At 49.9% G+C, this 10,733-nt stretch overlaps 3 protein-coding genes across 3 annotated transcripts; 2 read left to right on the top strand and 1 right to left on the bottom strand.

Moving 5' to 3' along the window:
- Positions 1-662: 662 nt before the first annotated feature.
- Positions 663-4,554, top strand: LOC112872640 (molybdate-anion transporter-like). Its single transcript, XM_025935705.1, has 8 exons — positions 663-1,019; positions 1,183-1,327; positions 1,425-1,593; positions 2,302-2,572; positions 2,662-2,924; positions 3,011-3,226; positions 3,409-3,520; positions 4,123-4,554. The coding sequence occupies exons 1-8, from the start codon at positions 869-871 to the stop codon at positions 4,164-4,166; spliced, it is 1,371 nt and encodes a 456-aa protein (XP_025791490.1). The 5' UTR covers positions 663-868; the 3' UTR covers positions 4,167-4,554.
- Positions 4,555-5,239: 685 nt separating this feature from the next.
- Positions 5,240-6,367, bottom strand: LOC112877381 (mitochondrial import inner membrane translocase subunit TIM23-2-like). The gene has a single exon (XM_025941678.1). The coding sequence runs from the start codon at positions 6,330-6,332 to the stop codon at positions 5,586-5,588; it is 747 nt and encodes a 248-aa protein (XP_025797463.1). The 5' UTR covers positions 6,333-6,367; the 3' UTR covers positions 5,240-5,585.
- Positions 6,368-6,507: 140 nt separating this feature from the next.
- LOC112877380 lies at positions 6,508-8,386 on the top strand. Its single transcript, XM_025941677.1, has one exon. It carries the CDS (start codon positions 7,049-7,051, stop codon positions 8,240-8,242), a length of 1,194 nt encoding a protein of 397 aa, XP_025797462.1. The 5' UTR covers positions 6,508-7,048; the 3' UTR covers positions 8,243-8,386.
- Positions 8,387-10,733: the final 2,347 nt, after the last annotated feature.

Here is a 10,733-nt window from a genome sequence, read left to right as displayed (position 1 = left end):
TTTTTCTTTTTGCAATATATAACCATAATGTTGTTTTGGTTAATCACATTGTTATTTTCTTCTCATCCATCTCAATTGTACAAAACCAGTATAAAGAACATTATAGAAATACAGTGGAACATATTGAGAATACTAAGGCTGTCTCCAACGGTGCCCTCTAAACCGTCCGTTCTCTACCCTATATATATAGAGAAGATTCCGTTCTCTACTGCTCCAGCAGCGTTCTCTAAATGGTCCTTTAAAATAGAGAACGCTACAGGTTTCCTCTATATATAGAGATTCTCTCTCCTCTTCTCTATTTTTTCTTTATGTTTTAAACACTGAATTAAATAAAAATAAAATATATTTATAGCATTTGAGGTATGATACGTACGTACAAAAATTTGGAACAAAATACATTTCTAATATAGGGTTTAATGTATAGAGAATGAGATTTAGAGAACGTTGTTGGAGAGAAATGAGATATAAAGAAAAGAATCTTATAGAGAATTCTGTAAATGAAGGATATAGAGAAGGATATAGAGAACGGCGGTTGGAGATAGTCTAATATAGACATTTTGAAATCGGTACTAGCGAATTTGATTTGCAGTTCCAAATCGTTGGCAGCTGGCAGTCAGGGGCCCAGCCAACTGTTCGGCACGCGCACACGGCACACACCACAGGGCCAGAGAGCGCTCACAGCCCCCGCTGCGGCCCTGCCTCCGTGCCTTGCACCTCGGCGCCCACGCCGTCGATACTCGAAACGACGATGGAGAAACCAGTCGGTGCGCCGTATAAATCCTAACTAATCGCCAACCCCCAAATCCCACCACCCTTTCCCCCTCCCCACCGCTCGCGATCTCTCCGCCCCGCCCCGCCCCGCTACGCCATGGAGGTGTTCTACTACCTCGTGTTCGGCGCCCTCTCCGCCGTCGTGGCGGCGCTGGAGCTCGGCAAGTCCGGCAAGGACCGCGTCGCCACCTCCCCGGCCTTCAACTCCTTCAAGAACAACTACATCCTCGTGTACTCCCTCATGATGTGTACGCCCCCCCTCCTGATTCCTCACCCTCACCCATTCCCCTAGTCTCGAATCCCCGTTGCCTCGCGGCGGCGCCTCCCCCCCAGATCTGGACTGGAGGGCGCAATGACGGTTGATTTGTTGGTTTGGTTACTGACGCTGCTGCTCCGCGGCGGATGGCGCAGCTGGGGACTGGCTGCAGGGCCCCTACGTGTACTACCTCTACAGCCAGTACGGCTTCGACAAGGGCGACATCGGCCGCCTCTTCATCGCCGGCTTCGGCTCCTCCATGCTCTTCGGCACCATCGTCGGATCCCTCGCAGATAAGCAGTGCGTGGCCCCCACGACTCCGTGATGGATGAACCGCGTCGATTTCGTTGTGTTTCGGTGGGTGCGGTGCTGGGACTGATGGGTTCTGGGTGGCCAGGGGCCGGAAGAGGGCGTGCGTCACCTACTGCATCAGCTACATCCTGAGTTGCTTCACCAAGCACTCCCCCGAGTACAAGATCCTGATGGTTGGGCGCGTGCTCGGAGGCATTGCCACGTCGCTGCTCTTCTCGGCGTTCGAGTCGTGGCTCGTCGCGGAGCACAACAAGGTACCTGCGCAGATCCCTCTCTCCACAGTGATACTAATACATTGGAGATGGCCTGTGGTTTATTAGCTCCAATCCCAACGAACTCTTCTTTTGCTCTTTTGGTTATGTGTATATCTGTTGCCGCTAGTTGGTACATAGGTTGACTGAAGCTAAAAAAATACAAGGTATTAGGGAGGTTGACTGCTGGTCCATGATAGCTTATTATAAAATGACTTTTGTGGTAATAGAAAATTTAAGACACCTGGATTAAAATGCAACTACAATGTAGTGAAGTGTAGGTGCATAACAGAACACACTGATTGCATCAGGATCCTAGGCTTGCTGGTTCATCAGTGACTCGCTGTATTGCAGTCTTCCTGGCAGCACTCTATTATTGTTTGATTTGAAGCCCTTGCTGGCAGATCTGGACTATCTCACATGGCTTTACCAGAACAGGCCATCAATTGAAACTGTGGCCCAGTTCAATTATTTTTTCAGGATATAGTTGTTGTCCCTGCTGATAATTAGTCCATTTCTGTACGGATATGTACAAGTATGGAAGTCCGTTGTCTGTACCTCAATGCAATGCTTTGTTCTTTTTTTGCTTATAGTAACATTGCATTTTTTTTCTTAACGATAAGTGAATGATAGCATTATTTTGTCAGTACCTACAGAGATAGCCCTTTTACTATTGCTGACAATGGGCAAATTTATGCTGTTACTGTACAGAAAGGATTTGATCCACAATGGTTGTCCATAACATTCTCCAAGGCTATCTTTCTTGGCAATGGTCTAGTCGCCATTGTTGCCGGGCTCTTTGCAAATTTTCTTGCTGATAACATGGGTTTTGGTCCCGTGGCTCCATTTGATGCCGCTGCTTGCTTCCTAGCAATAGGAATGGCAATTATCTTATCATCATGGGGTGAGAACTATGGAGATTCATCTGACAGCAAGGACTTGATGACCCAGTTCAAGGTTGCAGCTAAAGCCATTGCTTCAGGTAGTTTTAACCTTCCTAGCATAGAAAGTGGTTTAATAAATTTAGTGAACTTAACATTGACAATGGAAGGACCTCTCATGAAATTTCAGATGAAAAGATTGCATTGCTTGGAGCCATACAGTCATTGTTTGAGGGTTCAATGTATACTTTTGTTTTCCTGTGGACTCCTGCTCTGAGCCCAAATGATGAAGAAATTCCTCATGGCTTCATATTTGCTACATTCATGCTGTCCTCGATGCTGGGTAGCTCAATTGCTTCTCGTCTATTAGCTCGGAAACTGAAGGTTGAAGGTTATATGCAAATTGTGTTTTCAGTATCAGCCTTTACTCTTTGCCTCCCTGTTGTGACGAATGTAAGTCTGTTGATCACAATGTTCTGTTTCTCTCTTTCTCTCTCTCAAGAATATGGATATGAATGTTGCCTGTTTATGCTCTACAGTTCCTAGTACCTCCCTCCTCTGAGAAAGGTGGTAGCATTTCATTAGGAGGCTGTCTGCAGCTTCTTGGTTTCTGTACATTTGAGTCATGTGTTGGTATATTCTGGCCATCAATCATGAAGATGAGATCTCAATATATTCCAGAGGAGGCAAGAAGCACAATCATGAATTTTTTCCGCATACCACTCAACCTGTTTGTTTGTGTGGTACTATACAATGTAAGCAACAAACAAACCTCCTTAATTTCCAGACTCGTGTGTTTTGTTTACTAAACTTGGAGGAGCTCATGGAAGCCATAAACTTGCTCAAATGGAACATGTGGATAAATAAAAGTTGCACTAAAGTTTGATATACGGTGACTTGTCTCAATAATATTTTTCCTACAAATTTTGTTCTGCAGGTGAATGCATTCCCAATCACTGTCATGTTTGGCATGTGCTCCATTTTCCTTTTCATGGCAGCAATCTTGCAGAGGCGGTTAATGGTTGTTTCTGATCTTCACAAGTCGACAAGTATGTTCACCTTGCTCTATTTACTACAAGGCCATTTTTTCCACCTTTGAATCAGTTGCAGGCAATGTTTTCAAATCGTACAATCGTGTCTAGTCGTAAGAGTACCGATAAGATGATTGGTCGTCAATCGGTCCGATTAGTCAAGCCTAGTCGGTACTAGTCGTAGTCTAGTCTTCCTGTATAATCCAGGACTGATATGCTATATAGTATACTGTTTAAAGCAAAAATGAAGATAATGTTGATAGTCAGATTGTCACTAACTTAGTCATTTATGAGTTTTGATTTGTGAAGTAGACTAAAAGAGCATTATACTAGAATACTCGTTCACTAATGGGCCACCAAATTACCGGCCCAAAACGCCAAAACCACCGATGGCCCAAAAGTTGCCCAAAACTTGCTGTAAACTAGTCGTCCCCATGCTAATCGGACAACTAATCATGGTTAGTCGACGATTAGTCTGATGACCAGACTTCTAGCCGAGATAATCGTCTTGGTGGGCATGATCGGTACTGGCGGACTGATAAGCGCGATTAGTCGGACGACTTAAAAACATTGGTTGCAGGTCTTATCGATTTCTAACTGTTGGATTAAATTTCTTGCAGAAGTGGTAGAGATGACAGGAGAAGATGAACCTCTGAACCCTTAGAAAACAACATAACCACAGAAGCGAATCGGAGATCAAAATGGCCCCAATCCTGGACTTCTTCCCACAAGGATGCTGAATAAGATCAACATCAGAAGGCTGTAACGGAACTCGGTTAGTGTGTCTGTTAGGATTGGTGCTCATGCAGTTTCCAGTTTTGTCAGGACAATGAACATGATGTAGCTGAGTCTTGACTACTGAGCTATACACGACAGAGTAGATCTTGGCATAGCCACCCCTATTTTTTCTCCCTTTCTTTTTTGCCCCTTATGTTTGCTCATAGGGTCGATATTTGTATTCAAAATGCCAAAAGTATGATGGAGCATGTATCCTCCATTTTGGATGCAAACGCTGAGTAATGTAAGAAGGCTGTCATAGGTGTTTGTCTCCATCTTCTGTCTCATATCAGATACGGTGGTTCTGCGGTTATGCTCATTTCCTGTTTTCTGTGGTGATAGTGACACTTTACACGAGATGTGCCGCACTGTAGTACAACATTTTCATTCAAGGTCATTTAGCGCTGTAATTGATAAAAAGTTTCTCATCTTACTGTCTGATACATAATCTCTATGAAGGGTTGAAGGCTTTTTCGTGAACTTGTTCCCTCTCACCAGTATTTTTTTTTCTGTCGCTGATGGATTTTAGCCGATAATGGTATGTATTGCCTGGGAAAAAAATAAAGGTGCAGAATGGAGACATTCAGCCTGTCTCCCCATATACCACCGCAGCTTGTTACCTACTCCGTAGTTCCGTGTTTCTGAATCAAATTGGTTCCATGTTACATACCAAATGCTCTTTGGAAGAGACCAGAGCAGCAGATCAGATCTGTCCATCACTCAACCTGGAGGTTCAGCTCACAAACTGTTGATCAGATCAAACAAATATTTTTCTTTCACATTCACCAAAACAATGTATGCAGGAAATGTTGTCAAACCAGCATACTTTGTTTTGCAAACTTTCAAAGATAGATGACACTAATTGCAAACTCAAGATGTCGATCGTTTATCAATTGACGATTTCATTAAGATCCGGCGACAGAAGGGCACAAAGAACAGATCAAAGGACCTAGCAATTCATATTTGGCACACTACAGCTCTTTCTTAACGAAAAGCACAACGGCAAAATTTCCCAGGCTAACACGAGACTCAACTAAAGGATCAGCTCTTATTGCTCAGCAACGCCAGTACAATGCATGTTCTTTCATTGAGCATGGTGTTACATTGCAATGCAGCTCAAAATTTTCCATCCCGACTCTATGCTCTCAAGTGACTAGCACAGCATGGATTATCATTCAAAGAAGGTAAAACCCTTCCTAGATGGAGTTGCTAGCCTGAAGAACATAACACGAACAAAAAAAAAAAGACCACTTCGATTTTTTTTTCCCGACAGATTGTTTCATAGCTACCACACAGACAGACACGATCATATGACAGGCACGTATCGCTTGGCGAGCTGCTTGCCCCCCGTGGCGGCCGCGGCGAGGACCCCACCGAGGGCGCCCGCGACAACGGCGGACCGCGGGCCGTTGGCGGCGCGGAAGAGCGCGCCGGTGCCGAGCCCGGCAGCGACGCTGTTGATCCAGTCGTCGCGGTCGCGGGCCGCGACCATGGCGCTCTCGATCCCGGCGTACATGAGGCCGATGACGCCCAGCGTGTTGCCGACGCGGCGGCCGGAGCTGCCGCAGGAGTTGAGCACGCGGTTGGCGCGGATCTTGGCGGTCTCCCCGGGCTCGGCACCCCTGGCGGCGTCGCGGAGGCCCAGGGCGGCGCCGCCGACGGCGCCGGAGAGGTACCCGACGCCCGTGTAGAAGGTGAGGTTCTCGCCCCACGAGCGGCGCTGCGCCAGGGCCTCCTCCTGGAAGAGGAACTCCGGCGAGGTGGGGAGGTCGTAGAGGGTCCGGTAGCTGTAGGGCATGTTGAGGTCCTGGTACGGGTTGTACAGCCGGCGGCCGGCGTCGGAGGATTCGGCGCGGTCGTCGGATCCTGACGGGAACATCCGCGGGTCGGCCATGGCGGCGGGAGGGTGGGGGGCGTCTAGGGTTTGGAGCGTGGTCGGCGGCGGCCGGGAAACCAGGGGAAGGAAGGAAGGGACGGCAAGGGAGCTCGCTTTAGGAGGCAGCCGCCTTTTGCGAAGAGGTCCCTCTAGGGAGCGGTATTTTATTGGCAGCATCAGGAACTTTCGGGGTGAGGGATTTTTCTGCTGAGATTTTTTTGGAATAATTCACCGAAAACACAGGATCAAATCATGAAATCGGTAGACAGCATATTGACCGCTGATGCTGACAAACACAAAAACCCCCAAAGTTGTTTAATCATTCATTCTGCCTTTTGCACGCGACGGTTTATCTCACGGGCAACGGCCTGTTTTTTTTTTTTTATCATCGGGTAACGGCCTGTTTGGACGAAGGCAGTTCCCTTGCTGATCCGGCCAAGTCAGATTCGGTTCCTGTTCATACCTAGTGGCTGCCCGTTTGGAAAGGCTCCGGGCTGCGGAGTGGGCTTTTTCGCTCGGCCTTAATAGAACTTTGGAAACACGTTGCGATCCCAGGAACACGTCAAAATGACATGGAGATCACAGACACAGAAAATATCACACGCGCGGGTCCTGCGTTTCTGCGAAATTATCCCCTCCCGACCCGAGACGGGGGACCTCTGCCAATTCGCATCCAGCGCACCGGCGGCCGCGCATGTTGACTGGCCCGCCCGCCTTTCCTCCCCGTTCTTTGCTTCGGGGGCAGGCCAGCCGCAAGCGAACCCACCCTGTCCGTGAAAGAGACCCAGCCAAGCCAGGCGCGGACGCCGCTGCAGGAGTCAATCGGTTCGTGCGATAGCCTAACCACTCAGCCCCCCGCTCCACTCGGCGGTCGATCGGCGCCGCAGCGTGCCATGACGGGCGGCGGCGGCAAGGGCGGCAGGGGTTGGTCCTCGCTGCCGGCGGACCTGCTGCTCGCCGTCTTCGCGCTCCTCCCCTCCGACGCCGACCGCGTCCGCTTCCGCGCCGTCTGCGCGGCCTGGGGTGCCGCCGCCGCCGCCTGGCGCCCGCGCCCCTGGCTCGTCGGCTCGCGCACCGACCGCTCCGGCCGCGGCGGCGGCGCCGTCTCGTCCTTTTGGCTCTCCCCCGGCGCCGGCCTCCTCCGGCCCTTCGACGCCGGCGTGCCCGCGGGGCTCGAGTACCTCTCCTCCTCCCGCGGGTACCTCGCGCTCTCCGACCCCAGCGTCAGCCCCAAGGCCGTCGTCCTCGTCAACCCCGTCACCGGCCGGCGCGTCCGCCTCCCGCCCATCGGCTTCTTCAAGAGGTGGCTCGATGTCACCACCGTCGTGCTGTCCGCCGACCCGGGCGCCGCGGCCGAGTGGTCGGCGGTCGCGGTCGGGTTCCCGACCACGTCCCTCGCGTACTACAGCTCCGCCGCCGGGGCGTGGGCGCGGCTCGACTTCGGCGCGCCCGGCTACGCCGGCGTCGAGCACTACAACGGGCGGTTCTACGTGGCCTTCGGCTCCCGGATCTGCGTCCTCGAGGCCGACGGGGGCGCGCCCGCGGTCATCCCGCTCGAGCGCGTCGACGACGACGGCGCGGACGGCTCGGACGACGAGCCGAAGCTCCCCGGCGGCGGCGGGAGGCGCGTCGTCGAGACGCACCTGGTGGAGTGCGACGGCCAGCTGCTCCTCGTCTCGGTGCACGACGACGTGGCCTACAACTCGGACGACGACATGGGGGGCCTCGCCGTGGACGAAGGGGGCAGCAAGGGCGGCGGGGACGCGCGCGCGGTCGAGGTGCACAGGGTGGAGTGGCTCTGGGACGGGCGGGTGCGGCTGGTGAGGGAGACGGACCTCGGCTGGAACGCGCTGTTCCTAGGCCGGAACCGCGCGTTCGCGCTCTCGGCGGCGGAGTTCCCCGCGTGCCGCGTCAACTGCGTCTACCTCGTCGATCGGCAGGGCCACCCGGACGGGGTCGTCAGGGTGCTGGACCTGGAGAACCAGTGGGCGCGCCGTGAGGAGACAATCTGCCCCGACGACGGCACGGGAGGATCCGCTTCGTCGGCCGGGTGGGCGCGCCGTGGCTGGTTCTTCCCCAACTACTAGTCACTGTTGTTGAGTCATTATTAGGTTTTGTCCTGTGGTCATTTTGTCGTGATGCTCTCTAGTTATATCCTTTTGGTTAACGATTACACTTTCTTATTGCAATGTTTTCTTGAGGATTGCTCTCTAATCTTTCCTTTGCCATTACGACTTTCTAGTTAGTCTAGCATCTGTTTGATACCTTGCTTAATTTCTTAGAATATTTTTATTTATAGGTTAGAATGATTCTTGAGGAAAATATGCGGAATTGCACATGTTGGATCGTATTGAAGTTTGTGCACCTTCAATCCAACAAGATTTAGGATTGTGATGAACTTCTGTGTGGTCGCTGTTACTCCGTGTGGTCCTCGGATAAGGCTCACAATGGTGAGTTTCGTATACTTGTTTCCAAGAATGCCACGTCCCTAGAATGCCACGTCAATTTAGGGGATGAATGGAACACTATGCCTCAATGGAGAGTTTCATTTCACTGTTTCTAAAACTAACCAGTGTAATTAAATGCTAGTTGATCTAGTGGTGCACGGGATCCTTCATGAAACAACGGCGGTCACAGTGGTCGTTTCACGCTATTTCTAACGTCTTGGAAACGAGTTAGCAGAGTGTCGTGAGGATAAAACTGGTTTCTTCTCTTCCCTCGTTACATCAGTGATGATGTGTTATGATAATTAATGCCATAAAACTCGCCATGAACCCCCATTGTGATTAACCTAATTATCGTCTGAAATAGTGATAGTAAAGGAATTCCTAAACAACACTCGAGTGTTTTCTTTCCATGGTATCAATCGATTTTTGTTCTGTCCATCACTTGTTGCTTTTGGAATGTATTTATTTGTTGTCGTTGTTGTTGTTTCGTTGAATGCGGCCCAGCCCATCATCGATTGATTTTATTTTGCTTATCAGCCGATTGGCTTTTTTTTTGAAAGACCTGGACAACTTGTCCAGCATTCATTAATAAGAAGAAAGAGAGTTTACAACTAATACAACTTCCTTCCCAGGCAGGGTGCTGGGAAGGCCCGAGCAAGCAGAGCTACTACTCACGCATGGTTTGATCAACTAGAGAGCCGAGATCTTTTGCCCTAGCAAACACCCAAAGTCTAGCGTCCTCCTTTAGGATAGGATGGCCATGAACCTGGACACCGGAACCTCCACCTGTCTGAAAATTCTGTTGTTACGTTCCCGCCATAAAGATCAAAGAGTCAGCAGGATCGGAGTGCCGAGCCCCTTCTGTTGTTGGCTTGCAGCGTTGCAAAGCTGGTAGAACCAAGGCTGCAGATCGAGGTCCAACGGCCAGTTGGCTGGAGAAATTGAAGGGCAACGTGACCAAGCCGAGATAGCAGTCCAGACCTGTTTGAAATAGGGGCATTCAGCCACCAGGTGCAGAGCCGTTTCCAAATTGCGCTCGCAAAGAGGGCAGAGGTTTTTGTTTTGTCATCACTTGATTTTTGAATTTCTATTATTGTTTTGTATATGATCTATATTTGTAAATTTTTATGTTGTTGCAACTGGATTTCAACGGCCCCATCCGTCGCACCTCAAGTTAAGGTTACCATTGCAGTTCTGACCGATCTTGACTGAGAGTTTGAGACACCTCTCAGCTGCCATGTTCGTCGTGCAACTCATGGCGGTGCTGCTGGCTCGAGCCTTCCCGTCCGTGACCTGCCCGCTGCTCGGCCGTCCATGCGCCGCCGTGCACCAGTCGGCGTCCTGCTCTTTAGCCAAGCAACACCCAGCAGCTACGGTGCTCCTGCTCTGCTGCCGCGGCCTGCCGCTGATGCTAAGCCTTCGCATGGCCGGCAAGCATGGTTGCCGCCGACATTGAAGGCATGATGCCCTGCAGGCTGGACAACGCACGTACACTTGCTTAGTTGCCTACCTTGTCGACGCTAACCTTGCTACTCGCACCTTCGTGATTTGTATTGTGCTAGGCTCCTCCAGGCATGTGTTTGCTGGGTAAGTTGGTTCGGTTTTAGCTTGAATTTTGTTGCTCCCCCTTAAATTGATTGAGTATTGTTTTGTTGTCACTCGATTTTTACCCACCCAACACTGTTACGTGGCATGATAAGACTTGTCCAAAAAAGTCGATTGAAACTCAAACAAAAATGTCTAGTCACTCCCGATAGTAAAGTATTATTATTCAACAAATTTAAAGTATAGAATATATGTTAATATTTTAAAACTATCGTTGAAGAAAAATCTAGCCATACTATTTAAAAAATGAATTTGAAATATCTAGAAGATATTGATGGCCAAAACACATTTGAATAGTTTAGTGTGGCAACAACTGTAGTAATGCCTGGTGGTAGGCGTGACCGCGTGAGAACACGGTGGGAACAACGCCACTAGCTTCTACAACAAAGGATGATTGAGTTGGGTAGAGTCGCAAGTAGGGAGTCTAGCCAACACGGGAATAGGCTGTGGATATGGATTTAACAGTTGACATGAACAGATAGTGGAGTTGAACAGATGAGAACAGTTAACAGTGGAGAAGGATGGG

This window comes from Panicum hallii, chromosome 9 (genome assembly GCF_002211085.1).
Source record: "Panicum hallii strain FIL2 chromosome 9, PHallii_v3.1, whole genome shotgun sequence".
NCBI lineage: Eukaryota > Viridiplantae > Streptophyta > Magnoliopsida > Poales > Poaceae > Panicum > Panicum hallii.
The sequence above is the reverse complement of the archived record's forward strand: the minus strand, read 5'-3'. Positions and strand labels throughout refer to the sequence as shown.